Below are 23,277 nucleotides of genomic sequence, written 5' to 3' on the forward strand. Positions count from 1 at the left end.
ATGTACACGGTGATGAATCGGAGGATGATGATGAGGTGGACATCTTGCCTCTAGAGCCAGTTTGTGCAAGGAGAGATTAATTGCTTCTTTTTTGGTGGGGGTCCAAACCAACCCATCATTTCAGTCACAGTCGTGTGGCAGACCCTGTCACTGAAATGATGGGTTGGTTAAAGTGTGCATGTCCTGTTTATACAACATAAGGTTGGCACCTCTTTTTTCTTTAATTTTTCTTTGCGTCATGTGCTGTTTGGGGAGTGTTTTTTGGAAGGGCCATCCTGCGTGACACTGCAGTGCCACTCCTAGATGGGCCAGGTGTTTGTGTCGGCCACTAAGGTCGCTGAGCTTAGTCACACAGCTACCTCATTGCGCCTCTTTTTTTCTTTGCGTCATGTGCTGTTTGGGGAGTGTTTTTTGGAAGGGCCATCCTGCGTGACACTGCAGTGCCACTCCTAGATGGGCCAGGTGTTTGTGTCGGCCACTAGGGTCGCTGAGCTTAGTCACACAGCGACCTCGTGCAAATGTTAGGACTAAAAAATAATATTGTGAGGTGTGAGGTGTTCAGAATAGACTGAAAATGAATGGAAATTATGGTTATTGGGGTTAATAATACTTTGGGATCAAAATGACCCCCAAATTATATGATTTAAGCTGTTTTTGAGTTTTTTTTAAAAAAAACACCCGAATCCAAAACACACCCGAATCCAAAACACACCCGAATCCGACAAAAAAAAATCGGTGAGGTTTTGGCAAAATGCGTTCGAACCCAAAACACGGCCGCAGAACCAAAACCAAAACACAAAACCCGAAAAATTTCCGGTGCACATCACTAGTGTGTATATATAATGAAGTAGATTTCCGAAACGTCATTACTGTACTTGTGGTTGTGCAGTGTGTTTCTTTGTGAGAAGTCCTCTGAGTGCTGCCTCTCGCAACAACACATTGTTTATTCCTTTTGGATGGCATCGGTGCTGTGTACATCATTTATATAGAGTGCAGAGCTTGCATAACATTTGTGTGTGTATATATATATATTTCTCATACGTCCTAGAGGATGCTGGGGACGACATCAAGACCATGGGGTATAGACTGGATCCGCAGGAGACATGGGCACTCTAAAGACTTTTCATTGGGTGTGAACTGGCTCCTCCCTCTATGCCCCTCCTCCACACCTCAGTTTTAGAAATGTGCCCAGGTCGACTGGATGCACTCTGAGGAGCTCTACTGAGTTTCTCTGAAAAGACTTATGTTAGGTTTTTTATTTTCAGGGAGATCTGCTGGCATCAGACTCCCTGCTTCGTGGGACTGAGGGGGCAGAAGCAGAACCAACTTCCTAAAGAGTTTCATGGCTCTGCTTCTGGCTGACAGGACACCATTAGCTCTTGAAGGGAGCTGAACGCTAGCCGTGCCTAGATGCTCACTCCCACAGCACGCCGTCACCCCCCTCACAGAGCCAGAAGTCAGAAGACAGGTGAGTGTTAGAAGACAGATCTTCAATCAAGAAAGTGACGGCTATAGGTACCGCGCGGCTGGCAGGAGCGCAGCGCGCCATGTTGCCCAAACATACACAGGCAATGCAGGGCTCAGGGAAGGTGCCCTGGGCAGCATGAAACCTATGGAAACTGGCATAAATAAGGGGCATAGGTTGCTGAGGCACAGTCCTACCCCCACCAGTATAAAAAAAATGACCTCATAAAAGTTGAGGAGAAACACACCATTGAAGAGTGGAGCTTCCTCCTCAGTCAGCCAGCACACTGCTCAGCGCCATTTTCTCTCTCTCCTCAGGCTGCAGAGACAACGCTGGTCCTCCTCCACTACTGAACAAGTATCGGGGTGCAAAACAGGGGGGGCCCACAGTGAATTTGGTGCTATATAATTGTGTGATTAACATTATAAAAGCACTGAATGTCAGTGGGAATTTTGTGTTCACAGATATTGTGTTACCGGCGCTGGGTTGTGAACTGGCAAATCCCATTTGTGTCCCTCTGACAGATTTTACTGTGGATCTGTCCCCTATAAATCCCGGAGTGTCACATGTCTGTGGCAGGGAACTCTGTGGAGACATGTTAGGGACACAGAGGTGTAATATGACACCAAGAGCCTGACTGGGTGAAAGGTTACATGATAGTGTGAATCATATCAGTAAGAGGTTGGACTGAATCTCATACAGAAAATTAAAATAATCTGTTGAAGATGTGATTTTTAATAGTACTTGTCACAACTGAGGGCCTGAGCTGACGGGAGGCAGCCTCAGTTGTAGGGGCTGAGATGTAACGGAACCTGGGAGGTTGTATCAGACCCCTAGACATGTAAGTAACATGTAGAATAACTGCCCGAAGGCGTGACCACGACAACCAGGATAAAAGTCAATGATGTTTATTATGACAAACTCCGTAACACAGCAGCAGTAAAAGGAAACATAAAAGTCAACAGAGGATAAATACAATTCCTGGGTACTACAGGGTGGCAAGGGCCACAGGCACTGGTAGTGTGAGACAGTTCTTATAATCTTCTAGTTGGAAAGTCCTTACCAGGCCTGACTGTAGCAATGGAGAGAACCCAGGATCGTACCAGCTGGTGTTCCAGGAAAGGATGGGCTGCTGAAGATAAAACGGCTGCTGTGGATACTGGCTGGAACCAGACTGTTGTTGGTACGGAGTGGATACTGGCTGGAACCAGTTAAATAATAAACGAACTTGAGAGCGATGAAATAATAATGAAGTTTGGAGTTTGAGAGCGGTGAAATAATAATACCGGTGGAGAGTGGTAAACTGCAGAAAAGGACACCGGCCCTTTAAGAGAAGCTATACACTGCTGGAAGCTGGGCTGGAAGCAGGTGATTGTTTGAGAGCGGTGAAATAATAATACCGGTGGAGAGTGGTAAACTGCAGAAAGGACACCGGCCCTTTAAGAGAAGCTGTACACTGCTGGAAGCTGGGCTGGAAGCAGGTGATTGTTATAGCTGGAAACAGGTGAGTCCAGAATGGATCGGAGAGTCAGGCTACACCGCAGATGGAATGCTGGTGCGGGTCTCTATAGCAGAAGTCTGGAGACAGGAGCTGGAACCTGGAAGACAACCACAGGAGAGAGACAAACTGGAACTAGGTTAGACAACCAAAGCACTGACGACTTCCTTGCTCAGGCACAGCTTACTTATACCTGCAGCAAGGAAGGGGTTGGCTAGGCAATTATGCAAATCAACAATACAGACAGCAGATTGGTGGAAATGATCAGATGACAAAATCCAAGATGGCTGCGCCCATGCAGACACTTGGAGGGAAGTTTGGTTTGTAATCCATGTGAGAATTGAAACAGTAATGGCGACGCCGGCCACAGGAGACAGGAGACGCCAGACTGACAAGCGCACATTTAACCACGCGGGCACAGCGGAGGCCGCGGCTGATGAAATCACCACTCTGACATTCTGCATGTGGAAACTCAGGAACAGCGGGATCCGGTCCTGGAACGCTGAGCCAGCCTTAGGAGGCATCTGAAGGGTAAGTAATGGCGTCCAGATACCCGGATCGTGACAGTACTGCCTTTCATCCACAGGGACTTTTCTGGGTCACATACAAATTTGCACAAGTAGTACAAACTGATACCGACACGGACTCTGATTCCTGTGTCAATAGAAGTGATTCCAGGGAAATAGGTCCTAAGTTAGCAAAAAAGCATTCAAAACATGTTTTAGCTATAAAGGAGGTGTTAGGGGTTACGAAGGCCCCTCTTTTACCACAAGGAGAGGGTTTACTTTAGTAAAGAAGTAATGTAATCTTCCCTCCACCTCAGGTCTGATGTAACCTAAAAAAGAAATTTCAGATTCCCAAAAGAAATTCAGGCAGCTTACCTTTTTCCAAAAAAGGTGGGAGTCACCCCGCATTTTAGACAGGGCCCCATCATAAAAGAGAAAAGGTGTTTCTCCCTGCACCTGGAATGGCTTCACTTAAGGAGCTGACAGACCGCAAAAAAAATAAAAAAAAAATGATAAAAAAATAATAATATAAAAAAAAAAAAAAAGGGGCAGACTAGATGGGCCAAGTGGTTCTTATCTGCCGACAAATTCTATGTTTCTATGTTTAGGTGATTTATTGATGTGGCCAATGGGACACTACTCAGGCCTACCATTGTCCTGTGAGTGGGTGAGTAGTGCTATTGAAAAGTGGTCAGAAAACTTGTCATTATACATTGACACAACAGAAGAAGACGAGATACTCCTAATGTAAGGTCATATCAAAGACGCTGCTGCGTACGTACTAGAATCCATGAAATATATTGGTTTCTTGGGATCTAGAATCGCTACCATGGGAGTATCGGCTCGGAGGGCGGTGTGGATTCGCCAGTGGAATGCTGATGTAGATTCCAAAATAAAATATGGAGGCTCTCCCGTATAAAGGTGAGGCCTTGTTTGGTGATGGGCTGGATGCGTTAGTCTCGGCGGCTACCGCATTCCTACAACGGCGAAAAAGTCACATCACTCTCACATACAGTCCTTTCGGCCCAACATATACAAAAAAGTAAAAGGTCTCTCCTTTTTTTGCAGGTAGGGGAAAAGGAAAGAAATCCGCAGCGTCTCCCGGATCGCAGGAACAGAAGTCCACCCCTGCTTCTGCCAAATCGGCAGCATAACGCTCGGGTGGGAGCACGTCTGAAACTTTTCAGCCAAATCTGGATTCATTGTGGCCTGGACCAATGGGTCTTACAAGTAGTGTCCCATGGGTACAAACTAGAGTTTCAAGATGTCCCCCCATGCCGATTTTTCAAATCGACCTTGCCAGCTTCTCTTCCGGGAAGAGAGGCAGTAACAACGGCAATTAAAAAATTATGTCAGGATCAGGTCATTGTCCTGGTACCCTTGGCACAGTAAGGAGAAGGTTTTTTTATTCAAGCCTCTTCGTAGTTCCGAAACCGGACGGCTCGGTCAGACCGATTTTAAACCTGAAAAAAACTGAATCTCTACCTGAAAAGGTTCAAGTTCAAGATGGAATCCCTGAGTGTAGTGATTTCCAGTCTGGAAGAGGGGGACTTCATGGTGTCAGTAGACATAAAAGATGCTTACTTGCATGTTCCCATTTATCTTCCTCACCAAGCTTATCTGAGATTCGCACTACAGAATTGCCATTACCAGTTTCAGGCGTTGCCGTTCGGACTCTCCACGGCACCAAGGGTATTCACCAAGGTGATGGCGGAGATGATGGTCCTCCTTTGATAAAAGCGAGATCCAGGGAACAGTTGGTGCAGAACATCGCACTCTCCCTGTCAATACTCCAACAACACGGTTGGATCATTAATTTTTCAAAGTCGCAATTAGAACCAACGACAAGATTGTCCTTTTTAGGGATGATTCTGGACACAGAAGTACGGAGAGTATTTCTTCCAGTGGAAAAGGCTCTGGAAATCCAGAAAATGGTAAAACAAATATTGAAACCAACAAGCGTGTTAATGCATTCGGTTGTTGGGGAAAATGGTACCAGCCTACGAGGCAATACAGTTTGGCCGATTTCATGCCAGAGTATTCCAGTGGGACCTGTTGGACAAGTGGACCGGATGCCAGCTACACATACACTGGAAAACAATCCTGTCCCACAAAGCCAGGATTTCGCTCCTGTGGTGGCTACACAGTTCTCACCTACTAGAGTGATGCAGTTTTGGGATTCACGACTGGGTCCTACAAACCACGGATGCAAGTCTCTGAGGCTGGAGAGCTGTCACACAGGGGGAAAGCTTCCAAAGGAAAATGGTAAAGTCAGGAAGCCTGCCTTCACATAAACATTCTGGAATTGAGAGCCATTTACAACGGCCTTCTACAAGCGGTACATCTTCTTCAAGATCCTGTGCAGATCCAGTCAGACAATGTAATAGCAGTCGCGTACATAAACAGGCAAGGCGGAACGAAAAGCAGAGTGACAATAGCAGAGGTGACGAGGATTCTCCTCTGGGCAGGAAGACATGTTAGAGCTCTGTCAGCAATTTTCATTCCGGGAGTGGACAACTAGGAAGAAGACTTCCTCAGCAGACACGATCTCTATCCAGGAGAGTGGGGCCTCCACCAAGAAGTCTTTGCAGAGGTGACGAGTCTTTGGGGAGTTCCTCAAGTAGACATGATGGCATCTCATCTAAACAAGAAGCTTCAGAGATATTGTTCCAGGTCGAGAGACCCTCAAGCAATAGCAGTGGATACACTGGTGACCCAGTGGGTGTATCGGTCGGTATATGTTTTCCCTCCACTTCCACTGATTCCAAAAGTTCTCAAAATAATAATAAAAACAGGAGTTTGAGCAATCTTCATTGCCCCAGACTGGCCAAGGAGGGCTTGGTATCCAGATCTTCAGGAGTTGCTCATAGAAGATCATCGGCCTCTTCCTCCTCGAGAGGACCTACTACAGCAGGGGACGTGTGTGTATCAAGAATTACCGCGGCTACGTTTGACGGCATGGCTGTTGAGCGTCGGATCCTAGCCCGAAAGGATATTCCCAAGGAAGTCATCCCCACTCTTATTCAGGCCAGGAAAGGAGTAATGTCTAAACATTACCACCGTATTTGGAGAAAATATGTGTCTTGGTGTGAATCCAAAAAGGCTCCTACGGAAGAGTTTGAGTTGGGACGTTTTCTCCATTTTCTGCAGGCTGGTGTGGATGCGGGCCTTAGATTGGGGTCAATCAAGGTCCAGATTTCGACCTTATAAGTTTTATTTCAAAAACAATTGGCCTCCTTTCCAGAAGTTCAGACGTTCGTGAAAGGGGTTCTGCACATCCAGCCTCCATTTGTGCCTCCAGTGGCACCATGGGACCTTAATGTGGTGTTGCAGTTCCTTCAATCAGGTTGGTTTGAGCCTCTACAAGAAATAGAGTTGAAGTTTCTCACTTGGAAAGTGGTGATGCTTTTAGCATTGGCATCCGCAAGTTGGGTGTCTGAATTGGGGGCCTTGTTCCACAAGAGCCCTTAACTGATCTTCCATGAAGATAGGGCAGAGTTGAGAACTCGTCAACATTTTCTTTCAAAGGTGGTTTCCTCTTTCCACATAAACCAACCTATTGTGGTGCCAGTTGCTACTGACACATTCACTGATTCAAAATCTCTAGATGTGATTAGAGCTTTGAAGATTTATATCCCTAGAACAGCTCGAATACGGAAAACAGAGGTTTAGTTTATCTGGTATGCTCCCAACAAGATTGGGTGTCCTGCTTCCAAGCAGACTATTGCGCGCTGAATCAGAATTATGATTCAGCAAGCTTATTCTACGGCTGGATTGCCGTTACCGATGTCGGTGAAGGCCCATTCTACTAGGAAGGTGGGCTCCTCCTGGGCGGCTGCCCGGGGGTCTCGCATTACAACTTTGCAGAGCAGCTACTTGGTCCGGGTCAAACACATTTGCAAAATTCTACAAGTTTGACACCTTGGCCGATGAGGATCTAAAGTTTGGTCAATCGGTGCTGCAGGGTCATCCGCACTCTCCCACCCGTACTGGAGCTTTGGTATAGACCCCATGGTCTTGATGTCGTCCCCAGCATCCTCTAGGATGTATGAGAAAATAGGATTTTGATAACCTACCGGTAAATCCTTTTCTCCTAGTCCGTAGAGGATGCTGGGCGCCCGTCCCAGGGCGTACTTTACCTGCAGTTTAGTTATTAGTTACACAAGTTGTGTTATCTTGGTTTCAGCATGTTGCTGCAATTAGTTCATGCCTGCTGGCGTGTGTTATGTTGAATGCCATGTGTGCGGCATGGTTGAGGGTGTTAGTTGGTAGATATCTCACCACTAGTTAAGTAATTCCTTTCCTCGAAATGTCAGTCTCCCTGGGCACAGTTACTACAACTGAGGTCTGGAGGAGGGGCATAGAGGGAGGAGCCAGTTCACACCCAGTGAAAAGTCTTTAGAGTGCCCATGTCTCCTGCGGATCCCGTCTTTACCCCATGGTCTTGATGTCGTCCCCAGCATCCTCTACGGACTAGGAGAAAAGGATTTACCGGTAGGTTATCAAAATCCTAATATATATATATATATATATATATATATGTATGTAATGTATGTGTGCGTGTGTATATATATATATATGTAATGTACAGTGGGGATTGAAAGTTTGGGCACCCCAGGCAAAAATTCATTTTAATGTGCAAAAAGAAGCCAAGAAAAGATGGAAAAATCTCCAAAAGGCATCAAATTACAGATTAGACAGTCTTATAACATGTCAAAAAAAAGTTTGATTTTATTTCCATCATTTAAAATGGTGTCTGCAAAAGTTTGGGCACCCTGCAGAGTTAATACCTTGTACTGCCCCCTTTGGCAAGTATCACAGCTTGTAAACGCTTTTTGTAGCCAGCCAAGAGTCTTTCAATTCTTGTTTCAGGTATCTTCGCCCATTCTTCCTTACAAAAGTCTTCCAGTTCTTTGAGATTCCTGGGCTGTCTGTGACGCACTGCTCTTTTAAGGTCTATTCATAGATTTTCAATTATGTTGAGGTCAGGAGATGGTGAAGGCCATGGCAAAACCTTCAGTTTACGCCTCTTGATGTAATCCACTGTGGATTTTGAGGTGTGTTTAGGATCATTATCCATTTGTAGAAGCCAGCCTCTCTTCAACTTCAGCTTTTTCACAGATAGTATCAAGTTAGCGTCCAAAATTTGCTGGAATCTTATTGAATCCATTTTTCCTTCTACTCATGAAATGTTCCCTGTGCCACTGGCTGCTATACAACCCCAAAGCATGATTGATCCACCTCCATGCTTAACAGCTAGACAGAGGTTCTTTTCATTAAATTCTGTGCCCTTCCTTCTCCAAACGTACCTTTGCTCATTCCGGCCAAAAAGTTCTATTTTCACCTCATTGGTCCACAGAACTTTATTCCAAAATGCATCAGGCTGGTCTATATGTTCATTTGCAAACTTCAAATGCTGATTTTTGTGGTGAGGACGTAGAAGAGGTTTTCTTCTGATGACTCTTCCATGAAGACCATATTTGTACAAGTATCTCTTTATAGTGGAATAGTGTACCACAACTCCTGTGTCTGCCAGATCTTCCTGGAGGGATCGTGCAGTCAAACGTGGATTTTGACTTGCTTTTCTCACAATCCTGCAAGCTGTTCTGTCTGATATTTTTCTTGGTCTTCCAGATCTTGCTTTAACTTCCACTGTTCCTGATGACTGACATTTCTTAATTACATTCCGAACAGAGGATATGGGCATCTGATAACGCTTTGCTATCTTCTTATATCCTTCTCCTGCTTTGTGAGCGTCAACTATTCTCAGTTTCAGTGTTCTACACAACTGCTTAGAGGAACCCATGGTGCTGATTGTTGGTGCAAGGTCAGATGAGTCTGGGCTTTTAAAACCTTTGAGATTGACATCACCTGGTCTTTCCAGACGATGATTGAGAACAATCCATGACACTGCCAGGTCTCAGCTGACCAAAGGGGGCAGTACAAGGTATTAACTCTGCAGGGTGCCCAAACTTTTGCAGACGCCATTTTTTGTTTTCTGTTCTTTTGATAGTGTAAATGATGGAAATAAAATCAAACTTTTTTTGACATGTTATAAGAATGTCTAATCTGTAGTTTGATGCCTTTTGGAGATTTTTTAATCTTTCCTTGGCTTCTTTTTGCACATTAAAATGAAGTTTTGCCTGGGGTGCCCATACTTTCGATCCCCACTGTATGTGTGCGTATTTACATATATATATATAAATTCATTAAAATTTCAACATTAATTACTTTTCAATGTACCGTAGCTGTCCCTGTCATATATGCATTGTAACCTTTCTTTGCTGTTCAATAAAAAATGTTTTTTTTTAAAATAACAAAATGTACTGTAAACAAGACAATGCGCAAATCTGGTCAAAATGACCAAGCGTACCCATTAGTGTCCAGTTTGGCGGTAACCTTAGTTGTTTTGCTTAGGATTATGGGCCAGATTCAAAGATAGGACTGTGGACACAGCTGCTGTGCGAAAATATGGTAATGACGCAGATGGGGGGTGTTTTGCTCTGAGGATGCAGCATCGGATCACTTGCGTGAATATCGGCCATCTGAGTGACCCTCGGGTTATTTTGGATGGTCTGCGATTTCATGCTCCCAGGGCCAGTGACACTGCTCTGGAAGATACACATACTGGACCCAGCCCTGTTTTCGAGAATGCTTTCTCATTCCCACCCCAGACCCACCCCCAAATGGCCACAACCTGTTAAACTGCACAGTTAAGCTAGCATCGGAGATGTTCGTAAACAGCTGCTTTCACTATTTAGAGTTATAAAACGGGTTATTGCACATGAGCGTGCATAACCCATGTTGCTGAGCGGTGTAAAATGGCAGAGTTGGAATAATCCGAGTTGAGTGACTGATATTCCAACTCTGGTAGCTTGTAGGGTGAACACGGGTTCAACCCCGCTCGCTATGTTGTGTAAACAGAAACCGGGTCATATTGACCCGTTCACAGTGTATTTACAGGTGGTGCTTGGAGATCATGTGATCTCAAAGTGCCTCCCCGCTGATGTCACCAACCAAACAATATGCCAGGTTTGAAACAGCGTCAGATAGTGGCTTGAGGCGAGTGGTACCTGGGAAGCTCCTGTGTCAGACTCTCGGGTGCGACAAGCCTCATTTGGTGTAAAAGCGGTACTAGTGATGGCTTTTGTATCATCCAAGTGCACCTTATGCCGGTAACCACATTTACATCTATAGAAATACCCAAGAAATAAAAATATTCTAACACAGCAAAGTGCCATAAATACATGAATAAGTCTGGAACAACTCCTATTTAATTCATATTGGCATTAGGAAGAACCTTGAAGTGGTCATCTTTGCTGTATATGGTATTTGTGGCTGAAACCACAAGCACGCAAAGCGCAGTCTGGAGTGTATGTGGCCGTTCCAAACACTGGTATGTGAGCAAGATTTGGATACGTAGGCAAATTACCTCCAACACAAATGTAAAGCAAGTGTGACATTTGGAAAGTTCTCTAATACATACTGTATTTTTTACTGTGGGTCTGGTATTATGAAGGGGGCATCTTTCTTCTATACACACAAGACAGTCAAAACGTAGACACCAAAAAGGTCGACTGCATACTTGCCTACTTTTGAAAAATCATTTCAGAGAGATTGTGAAAGTAACAACTAGAAGCGCAGGCGCGTACTGCTACATCTGGGAGGCGTGTTATGAAAATGACTTACATCCAATTGTGAATGAGCCCCAAACTTATGGTGCCCATACACTTGTGAGATAATCGGTGCTAACCTTCAATTTCGATCCCATCTGTGAGAGAAATTGAAGGATTGTATGCACATTTTAGGTACCTTGGACGCGATGCGCAGGCACGCCGGTCGAATCTCACATCTCAAGATAGTATGTGCTGCACTTAATATTTATCGAATTGCAGTGCGATTGCATGTGTTTTTAAAAACACATGCTATATATCTCACTGCGATGTACGATGGGTACCCGCCGGGAGCGGATGGAGGACGCTCCCACTCGGCGGTGACGTGCCCATCATGTGATTACCATGCGATCTATCACATGATCGCATGGTAATCACTTTGGCAGTTCAGGTGCGATTTCATCGCACCTGAACTGCCGGTGCGATGCCCCGCAATGTCGTGTCGCGGGGCATCGCACAAGTGTATGGGCACCATTAGTAATATCTATTTGTTGAAGAAAAGACACTGATATTTTGCCGGATTTGTCCATGTATTGTGTTTTACAAGAGGCTCCATATACTGTAAGTGGACATATGAAACCTTATTTAAAATGCATGTAGCCATAGGGATCATTGTGCCTTATAACCAATGCAGGGAAATGGCACTGATGATCCCATTTGAATGTACTGTATTTATCTCTGATTTCTTTTTCCCCCCAACAATGTAACAGCTGCATAATGGGGGTAAGGTGCAATCAGGGAGATTGCTGGTCTATTGAGGGAGTGAGGGAGATTGCTTCTATTTCAGGGAGTCTCCTGCAGAATGAGGGAGGGTAGGCAACTATGGTCGACTGTCATAATGCAGATATGGACAATGAAAAGTCAACATAGGCATAAGGTTGGCAGTTGAGATGTAGACACAGTCAAAATGTCAAAAGTTAAAATATAGACACAGTGAAGACAAAAGTTACAGCTGCTGCAGCACCTCCGTTGACCTCAGGCCCAAAATCATTTGCCAAACAACCACATGCTGTAGCATATTGTGTATTATTTCAATGTAAAAATGTTTCTGCATTAATTATACTATTATCAGAGTGAAAGGAACCTTGTGACAGGGGTGTGTGTTGGGCATCATGTTTACCCGTCCTGTGCCAGCCCAGGGTGTTTTCCACCCAAATGAATAGTTATATATTATTGAATAGTTATATGAAATTGCAGTGATTGTATTTGTATGAATGCATGAGGAATCTACGTATAGGAGATGGTTTCGCTAATGCTTTATCACCGAGACCTTTTTCTTTAGTTTGGGGGTGAATTAGAAAAGTTCTCAGTTCCGCAGTCACTTCATTTCTGAAATGTTTCTGTAATTTCTCTGATGGAGGATATATGGATTATGCAGGAGAAGCAAAGTATTGGTGATTAGCTGCAGTCATGCTGTAATTGTTTCTGGGGGAAATCCAGGGTTCAGTGATCTGCTACTGGATGTAATGCTCTCTATGGCGGTCATTCAGAGTCATGCACAAAGCAGCCTCATTGTGCGTAAAAAAATAGCTACGGACTTCCCTGTGTAATCAGAGTCGGCACATACTTGCCTACCTTCAAAATCTCCTTTGCGGAACGCTGCTTGCCAGGGTGGGGGGCAGGGCCAGGTTGCACAACACTAGGCTCCGCCCCTAAAATAACATAGGCCCAGGTTTATCAAGCCTTGGAGAGTGATAAATAGCACAGTGATAAAGTACCAACCAATCAGCTCCTACCTGTCATCACGCAGCCTGTAACATGGCAGTTAGGAGCTGATTGGCTGATACAGTAATCACCGTGATATTTATCACTCTCCAAGGCTTGATAAATCTGGGCCATAATTTGTAGGGCTGCATGGAGGAGGGGCTGTGCTAAATTATGCAAATTCACATCATTAAACCCTGCCGTCTTCATACGCCACCGCAGTTCCCTGCGTAATCTCCTCATCCTGCCCGCTCCAATTGGAAGCGGGTGGGATCATGCGGGAGACCTAGCCACTGTTTTCTGGGTGCGGGGGACTGCCCAAAAAATCGGGAGTCTCTCTGTACTTTCAGGAGAGTAGGCAAGTATGGTATGGCCGCACATGGAACAAACGTATGCTAAGTGAGAACGGCCACTTACCGTTTAGCCACAAGCACAAACCGGGCCGATTTCTGTGCTACTCTGAATAGCCTAAGAAACAACATCTGCAGTGCAGTTTATGACCACCAGGTGGATTATCACCTCTCCACTCCTACCATGTACTGTACTATACATTGTGGGTATTGTGTGTTTATAATGTACTAGCCGTTCTACCCGTTCTTCGCACGGGAGTTTACGATTTTCACGGTTGTTAATATAAATGAGTATTTAAAAATGTGGTAAATCTATAGAGATGTAAATTTGAGACGTCTTAATGTAAGTAAATACACTGCTCAAAAAATAAAGGGAAAACTTAAACAACACAATGTAACTCCAAGTCAATCACACTTCTGTGAAATGAAACTGTCCACTTAGGAAGCAACACTGATTGACAATCAATTTCACATGTTGTGCAAATGGAATAGACAACAGGTGGAAATTATAGGCAATTACTATAATACTGGTCGCACAGGTAAATTCATATTTAGTAAATGACCCCCATTTTTCAAATTATCAAAGATATTCCTTATATTCTTCCAGAAATTGGGGGGTGCTACCACAGGCAAGGTAAGTCTACAAGAAAAAAAGAGAAGAAAGAATTTTAAATGCCCTATGGTGGTGCACACAATCTTGTATTAAGATATAACTTTTATTGAATTATATGTTAAAACCAGCGAATATTAAAAGGAAAGTAGAATCGTGTAAATAGAAAAGAAATAGTGTTTAAAATAAAAGTGCTGCGCACTAGATGTCGCCGGATTCGCTCATGTATTGCTAGCAAAATCTATAGATGGTCACGAGTGTGTCAAAAATATTCCATGTCTATGTGTGTTATATTACACTTTTTAGATAGCTGAGAAAGCTGCAAGAATAAATGTCCCAGAAATTAATTGTATTGCTTCCCAGGATTCCAGATGTGGGATCATTGAAACCAAATTCCAGATATCACCTTGTGTGGTGCTAATGATTTACTATATATTTTACTGAATTGTCTCTCAATAAACTGATCAGAATGCTAAATATGTACTGTGTCTCTCTGTATCTCAGAGTTAATATACAAGCTCAGTCGTAATGTCTGTGTGTTCTAGCTCCATGAGCAGTGTTGTATCCAAAGGAGCATATGAAACATTCAGATACAAATGTATCCACTAAAGGGAAACAGTTAATTAAGCTCTGACAGTATCCAATCTTTTACTTGTCACAAGATTTTATCATAGCTTCGCTATGGCTCATAGAGAGCTGTGACAATTAATGATAATAAATGATCAGAAATCTTTTTAACCAGATATTGTTGTACATCATATTTGTTCCCTTGGGATCCTTATATTCAAATAGATGTTTAGTGATCTAATTCGGATCATAAGAGTGGTTTATTCCTCTGTGTTATAATAGGGATGTTATAGGCAATTAGCAAGACACCCCCAATAAAGCAGTTGTTCTGCAGGTGGTGACCACAGACCACTTCTCAGCTCCTCCTATGCTATCTGGCTGATGCTTTGGTCACTTTTGAAAGCTGGCGGTGCTTTCACTCTAGTGGTAGCATGAGACGGAGTCTACAACCCACACAAGTGGCTCAGGTAGTGCAGCTCATCCAGGATGGCACATCAATGCGAGCTGTGGCAAGAAGGTTTGCTGTGTCTGTCAGCGTAGTGTCCAGAGCATGGAGGCGCTACCAGGAGACAGGCCAGTACATCAGGAGACGTGGAGGAGGCCGTGGGAGGGCAACAACCCAGCAGCAGGACCGCTACCTCCAAGGAGGAACAGGAGGAGCACTGCCAGAGCCCTGCAAAATGACCTCCAGCAAGCCACAAATGTGCATGTGTCTACTCAAACGATCAGAAACAGACTCCATGAGGGTGGTATGAGGGCCCGACATCCACAGGTGGGGGTTCTGCTTACAGGCCAACACCGTGCAGGACGTTTGGCATTTGCCAGAGAACACCAAGATTGGCAAATTCGCCACTGGCACCCTGTGCTATTCACAGATGAAAGCAGGTTCTCACATGTGACAGAGTCTGGAGACGCCAAGGAGAATGTTCTGCTGCCTGCAACATCCTCCAGCATGACCGGTTTGGCAGTGGGTCAGTAATGGTGTGGGGTGGCATTTCTTTGGTGGGGCCGCACAGCCCTCCATGTGCTCGCCAGAGGTAGCCTGACTGCCATTAGGTACCGAGATGAGATCATCAGACCCCTTGTGAGACCATATGCTGGTGCGGTTGGCCCTGGGTTCCTCCTAATGCAAGACAATGCTAGACCTCATGTGGTTGGAGTGTGTCAGCAGTTCCTGCAAGACGAAGTCATTGATGCTATGGACTGGCCCGCCCATTCCCCACACCTGAATCCAATTGAGCACATCTGGGACATCATGTCTCGCCCCATCCACCAACGCCACGTTGCACCACAGACTGTCCAGGAGTTGGCGGATGCCTTAGTCCAGGTCTGGGAGGAGATCCCTCAGGAGACCATCCGCCACCTCATCAGGAGCATGCCCAGGCATTGTAGGGAGGTCATACAGGCACGTGGAAGCCACACACACTACTGAGCCTCATTTTGACTTGTTTTAAGGACATTACATCAAAGTTGGATCAGCCTGTAGTGTGTTTTTCCACTTTAATTTTGAGTGTGACTCCAAATCCAGACCTCTATGGGTTAATACATTTGATTTCCATTGATACATTTTGTGTAATTTTGTTGTCAGCACATTCAACTATGTAAAGAACAAAGTATTTAATAAGAATATATCAAACCCATCGCTGACCAGCGATCCCCTTTGCAGCCATCCGTCGTGCCTGCGCATTGCGGTGCATATGGATGCGCAGTTTGGATCTGATCGCCTGCTGTGCGAAAATGCACAGCAGCGATCAGGTCTGAATTACCCCCCATGTGCACTGCAGGTGGGGCAGATGTAACGTGCAGAGTTGAGTTAGATTTGGGTGGGGTGTGTTCAAACTGAAATTTAATTTGCAGTGTAAAAATAAAGCAGCCAATAATTAACCTGCACAGAAACAATATAACCCACCCAAATCTAACTCTCTCTGCACATGTTACATCCGCCCACTTGCAGTGCATCATGGTTTTGCTCAGTTGCTTGCCTATTTTCTTTTCTTACAAACCTGAATCAGGCCCTGAATGTGTATAGGGGTTAATTCAGAACTGATCGCTGCTGTGCGTTTTTGCACAGCAGGCGATCAGGTCTGAACTGTGCATGCGCAGACCGCCATGCGATGCTTTTGTACCTGTGCGGCAGGTGGGGCCAGACATATGGGCGGACTAGCCCTGTGCTGGGCCAAGATCTGAATTAGGCCCAAAGTGTGTAATAGGGAACGTGAGCTGGGTTTAGACCGTCGTGAGACAGGTTCGTTTTACCCTACTGATGAGGTGTTGTCGCCATAGTAATCAATTTACATTTATCTAGCTGTTTCTAGAAGATAATAGAATCTGATTGGTTGCTATGACCAACATCACCAAGTCTAAAAAATAAAAAAAAACTCCTACTTTACCCCTTTGTCTGTTTTCCAGTGTTTAGCAGAAAATGGTCAGTTGTGATTTTGTCTCATCCATTACCAAATATTATGGATGATGGAGCCCGCGATCAGGGCAGCAGCAGGAAGAGCGCGCCGGCCTTTACCAGCTGTCAATCAGGGCACCAGCAGGGAAAGCACTCCGGCCCTTAGCAGCCACCAATCAGGGCACCAGCAGGGAGAGCACTCCGGCACTTAGCAGCCACCAATCAGGGCACCAGCAGGGAGAGCACTCCGGCACTTAGCAGCCACCAATCAGGGCACCAGCAGGGAGAGCACTCCGGCCCTTAGCAGCCACCAATCAGGGCACCAGCAGGGAGAGCACTCCGGCACTTAGCAGCCACCAATCAGGGCACCAGCAGGGAGAGCACTCCGGCCCTTAGCAGCCACCAATCAGGGCACCAGCAGGGAGAGCACTCCGGCCCTTAGCAGCCACCAATCAGGGCACCAGCAGGGAGAGCACTCCGGCCCTTAGCAGCCACCAATCAGGGCACCAGCAGGGAGAGCACTCCGGCCCTTAGCAGCCACCAATCAAGGCACCAGCAGGGAGAGCACTCCGGCCCTTAGCAGCCACCGATCAGGGCACCAGCAGGGAGAGCACTCCGGCCCTTAGCAGCCACCAATCAGGGCACCAGCAGGGAGAGCACTCCGGCCCTTAGCAGCCACCGATCAGGGCACCAGCAGGGAGAGCACTCCGGCCCTTAGCAGCCACCAATCAAGGCACCAGCAGGGAGAGCACTCCGGCCCTTAGCAGCCACCAATCAGGGCACCAACAGGGAGAGCACATTGGACCTATGCAGCAGCTGCAGCTGCTCTGGGTCACTCACTGACTCGCGGGACTACACAATCCCGCGAGGCTGTATATGTTGTAGCTCCTCGGAGGCCTCTGTTAAGGAGCAGCTGGGCCGCCGAGAAGGGAAAGTGTGCACGGCACCATTTTAGCAGTGTGTAGGGTCCCTTAATGTGTGGAGGACCCCGGGACGACCGCCCCTGTCGCCCCGCCTGTAATCCGGCCATGAACAATTGTCAAATGTGGTTTTGTGTAACTTTCTTACTAGGGTTTTTAGACGCACAAATGGTTGTTTGCATGAGGCCTTAGAATACTATTGTATGCTTAGTGTTCCCTATCACATGGTATTTTAGGATCTGGACCTTATTGTATGTAGTCTGTGTCTCCTGTATACCTATGTTGTCCCAAGTTATGGCCAGCCATACGGATGTACAGCAGCACAGATTATTTCAGGATATAAGTGTCCTGATCTTGTGGGACAGTGACCTACCTACCTGTGTGATTGTGTTAGTGAGGACAGTGCTGCATGAGAACGGGTAGTGTCATGATGTGAGGAGGGAACACATCATGACTGAGTGTTATATAGTGGAAGGAGCAGAGTCTTACAGTGGCACAGAGTATATCAGGCGCAGGACCGGATTAAAGTCTGTGGGGGTCCCTGGGCAGCAACCTTGTTCAATAAAAGTGATATAATCATATACTAAATATGAGCACTGCAGTGTGCCTCAGTTGCTGCTGGTTCAGGCATCAGTGCTCTACCTACGACTCAAAGCTTTTGCACTATAGGCGGTAGAGTAGGGAGGTCCGGCTTGGGAACTCCACAGAGAGAAAGCCACCCACCACAATCAGACAGTCTACGCCACTGAGAGTGGAGCGGATCATAAAAAATGGCGCCTCCTCACTCTCTGCTCCTGTTCAGCGCCATATTCCCAGCAGCTGCGGGCCGTGAAAGGGATTGTCTCGCAGGATTTGACTTCCCGCAATACCGTCTGTCTGCAGCTGTATCTCGGCGGCCGTATACGGGGCACAATAGAGACGCAGCTTAATGCGCTCCGATTTCAGTGCCGGCAATGTCCAACTCGGGCAGAGTGTGTGAGGGGCCTGGGGTGACCGCCCCTGTTGCCCCTTCTTTAATCCAGCCGATAAGATAAGTGATGTTGTAGGGAGGACAGGGCTGCATGTGACAGATACATTAGGTGAGGAAGAGCATGGAGGCAGCAAGAGGCCACAGACTGAGAGTTATATAGTAGGAGGAGCAGGGTCCCCAGCAGCACATAGTATATCAGGAGATGAGTGATGTGTTAGTGAGTGCATTGCTGCATGTTGCAGGGGCAGTGACATGATGTAAAGAGGGGAATGGAGGCAGCAGGAATTGCCATCTAAGAATTAGAAGGTGGAAGTGAACAGACAACAGAATCCATAGCATGTTATATGGAGATTCTCTCAACCCTTTGCAAGAAACCTGTGTTGCCCAGTATGAAATGTTCTGCATCTACCTTATTGTGTATCAGGAGAAAAAAGCTCTATGAAAGACCTAAATACCTTGTTACACTTTTGTGTTTCAGTAAAAGTTTCCACAGTTTGGGTCACTTATCTGCGGATGCCAGTCTCTCTCAGATGTCATTCGACGCTGGTCAGTCCCAGGATGGGAGCGGGAAGCATGACTGTTCCCACCTAAGTGAAGGTTTGTTATATCACTGTTACCTCATCCTCCTAACTCATACACTTACATAGTAACAGAGGGCACACATCTATCATAGTAATCTCTTCAGGTGTCCTATACTGTAATGGTCACAGAATATATCATAATTCTATTCTGGTTCACAAAATACCTAATTCTATATCCCTTTGTTCCAGAATGTTTCATGTATTAGTTACTTCTTCATTGCTGCCAATCCCACCCTTCCGTCTGTGGCAGGATAGGTAACGATACAGAGGAGACTGTCTCTGTATTATAGTAGCATAAAATGAGAGATGACCAGGTTCATATTACAGCTTCAACATATTTTATACATATCCAGGTATATAGGAGATGTCTTGCATGTCTGTGAAACATGTGCACTGCGCGGGAGGTGGGGGGTGGGGGGCAGATATAACATGTGCAGAGAGAGTTAGATTTGGGTGGGGTGTGTTCAAACTGAATTCTAAATTGCAGTGTACAAATAAAGTAGACAGTATTTACCCTGCACAGAAACAACATAACCCACCCAAATCTAACTCTCTCTGCACATGTTATATCTGCCCCACTTGCAGTGCACATGGTTTTGCCCATTAGCTAACAAATTTGCTGCTGCAATTAGATCTGAATTACCCCCCTAGTGTCAAATGGCGGAAAGCACAAGGGGCAGGGTCACATGTTACAGACAGAAAAGAGGCCGCTGTGTTCCGGTAGCGTCTAGTTTCCCTTCGTGGAGAGGACCTTTCCTATAAACCCCTGGGTCCATGTCACAGACTATTTGGAATAGAAGAAACCTGTGGCGAGCGGAGCGAGACACCGAGCCCGAAGCGTGGTGAGCGTCCAATGCTGCATAGAAAAAAAAATAATAACCTCAAACGAACGGAGAAAACATTTAGGTGCTGTAAGGGCGGACGTTCTCTCCTGCCCTCTCGTTATGTCACTTCCAGGTCCTGATCACGAAGGGAGCGTAGACACAACCAGTTCACTATAGGGGAGCCAGATCTGATGTCAGACTTTTAGACTGTCACAAATGGCAGCACAGTGGTTAATAAGTGATCCTTGAAACTGAGTAGGACTGATCATCTATAGGCTGATAAGGAAATAATCATATTCCAGAGATTTCCATATTAATCCTGCCATATGGCATTTTGTAGTGAGATCCATATTGTAATGTGTTTATAAAATCTAGAAGTAAGTATTTTGTGCAACTGATTTCACATTAAAGTTCTATATACATGAATGTAAATAATGGGCTGCACTGCCACCTTGTGGAAAACCCGAGGTAACTACATGAATCCTTCCTGATTTAGGTATACTGTATTGTCAGCGTATCACACACTAAAAATGTCTACAGTCAATAGGTCAACCACTAAAGGTTGACATGGTCAAAAGGTTGACATGTGTAAGGTAGACAGTTCAAAAGGTCAGTGGGTTCAAAAAGGTCAACATGGGGATGGTCGACACAAGGGGCAGATATATTGAGCCTGGAGAAGTGATAAAGCAGTGATAAGTGGAAGGTGAAAACGCACCAGCCAATCAGCTCCTGTCAATTTACGTAATGGAGCTGATTGGCTGGTGCGTTATCACCTTGCACTTATCACTGCTTTATCACTTCTCCAGGCTTAATACATCTGCCCCAAAGTTTTTTTTCAACTTTTTTATACTTTGCCATCCATGTGGACTACAAATAGGAATAATAACCTGTGCCAGAAGCGGTACACTGAGGGGACTTTTTTTGTGGCAGAAGTGACACCCAAAAATAAATAAATAATGGTGTCGACCATTTTCATGTTTGACCCTGTTGACCTAATGCATGTCTTACCATAAGTGGTTGCCCTATTGACTGTAGACCTTTTTAGTGTAGAACTAATGATCCACACCCTTGGCTGCCATAGAGGAGTATGTGATGTGAGCGTGGGCTGTGGTGGATGGCTGTGCTATACCTGGGATCTACCACATTGTTACTGAAGTACCACTTCCAATAGTTATTGTGTTGTGATGATGCGGCAATAAGCAGCACTCACTGTGTCCTGCTGCAGCATTCTCACAGGCCATGCTCTCTCGAGGATGGACAACCAAAATGTACATAGGAAATCTACCTAATAGCTCTTTGAATAAAAAATCGCTAAATTGTTTCTTTATGTTCCTGCAGTAAATGGAGAGAAATCAAGTACCAACCAATCAGCTACTAACTGCCACGTTACAGGCTGTGTTTGAACAGTGACGGAGCTGATTGGTTGGTACTTGATCTTTCACCACAACTTGTGGCTAAATATTATTTACAGGTAATTTATCCCAAATTATTTTAGCTGTGTAATTCCTCTTTCTGCAGCGGGGTACACTGTGATTCCACAGGGAATTACATCGGGGTGTAGAGTTGGATCTTGATCCGAGGCACCAACAGGCTAAAAGCTTTGACTGTTCCCAGGATGCATAGCTCCACCTCCTCTATATCCCCGCCTCCAGGCACTGGAGCTCAGTTTGTAAGTTGGTGCCTGCAGTGCAGGCAGCTAACAGGGAGATCTGCGCTAGGCAGCCCTGAAAAGAGCTTTTTAGAAGATAGAATATTTCAAGGGCCGCTGCACAGGCACTTAGAAGTGCTATATGTCTTACTGACATATCATAGTGCGGCTCCCTCACCTCCCCCAGCGGCGCTGTATACTCCTGCGCCCTGGTTGCCGGGTACTTACAGCGGAGGGCTCCGGTTTTCTTCAGGGCACACACACTTGCCGCTGGTCTCCGGGATCGCATGGCCGCATCATATGGAGGAGGTAAGAGGGTCCCACAGACGGGACCCGCTGAAAACCGCGATCCGGCGCGGTCTCTAGAAGACGGACCGCGCACACTGGCGTGGACACTGTGTCCATACAGGTACTCCACTAGACCACCAGGGCAAGGGGCACAGGTCGGGTTCCACAATACCCAGTGGTGAAGTCCAGCAAGGGGATAAGGCTCCGACCTGTAGCCCCTCCCCCAGCCCCGGGGCGCCATTTACTGCTAATGTTCCTGCCCTGGAGCTGCATCTCTCTGTATCTCTCACTCCCTGACAGTGTTTGGGCGCCATTACACTCAGCTGAGCTGATTCTGGGACTGCTGTACAATGTCTCCTCTGTAAAGCCGCCTGCATCATCAGCGCTGTGCATTTACAGGACACTTACAGTAAGAATTCTACATGTCATTTACACAGTGTTAGTTAAGAACAAGTGCATAGCTACAGAGATATTTAGTACAAGTACCCTGTGATATACATCCAGTCTTTACTGTGCATTGTTATATCTCTATACCTACATAGCTTTACTTGGTAATGCAGTTACTTAGTATTGCTAGTCCAGTGAAGTTTTATTGTTGTTTGTAATAATTTCTGCATTGTACATGTGACTGTGTGTGTGCCTATAGCTGCTGTGTGATCTCTATTCCGTGTATCTCATGCATATTGCTATCCCTATATTCTGTACCCTGAAGGAGGCTAAGTGCATCAGGGTTCTCATATACAGTAATATAGTGTTTCACAGGATATACTTATTTGGTATTTTTCTGTGTTTTACAGTCACCACATCCCTCTTAAATCCTCTGTTTGTGCTCTGCTTGCAGCCACACTATACAAGGTTTTTTTATCCGGTAATTTGTCTGCTTAAATTGTACTATTGCACCCTAGGGTTACGCTTTCATATAATGTCTGCTAAATAGGGCGGCAGTTCCATGGCTGATCCCGCACCAGGCAGTGCTGACGTCACGGATTACCCGGAGGAAAACATTGCAGCTGAGGGTTCAGGTACTGGGGGTTCTATACCCCACAGTCAGTCTGCAGCAACAGGGGGCACATCAATATCCACCTTGGGCTGCTTTCTCTAATTTACGGACTATGCTAGTAACTAGACTTGCGCTCCCTGTGGGACCTCCTGTGCCATTACAGTCACATATTGTCCCATGGGCAGATACTCTGTCCTCTCAGTTACAGCAATTAAATCAGTCTCTGGCTAAGCAAAATCCTAACCCTCGCCCGCCTAAGACCAAGGGGTCATCTA

General features: G+C 45.7%; 1 protein-coding gene across 4 annotated transcripts in view; it reads left to right on the forward strand.

Moving 5' to 3' along the window:
• The window catches only part of RUNDC3B (RUN domain containing 3B), a 596,000-nt gene that overhangs the window by 565,376 nt on the left and 7,347 nt on the right, over positions 1 to 23,277 (forward strand). For all 4 annotated transcript variants that reach the window (XM_063921483.1, XM_063921484.1, XM_063921482.1 and 1 more), the window contains one exon: positions 19,140 to 19,258. In XM_063921483.1, coding sequence (XP_063777553.1) covers positions 19,140 to 19,258 — 119 coding nt within the window. The remainder of the gene's footprint in view (positions 1 to 19,139; positions 19,259 to 23,277) is intronic.

Source organism: Pseudophryne corroboree, chromosome 5, assembly GCF_028390025.1.
Source record: "Pseudophryne corroboree isolate aPseCor3 chromosome 5, aPseCor3.hap2, whole genome shotgun sequence".
In the NCBI taxonomy this organism is placed as follows: domain Eukaryota; kingdom Metazoa; phylum Chordata; class Amphibia; order Anura; family Myobatrachidae; genus Pseudophryne; species Pseudophryne corroboree.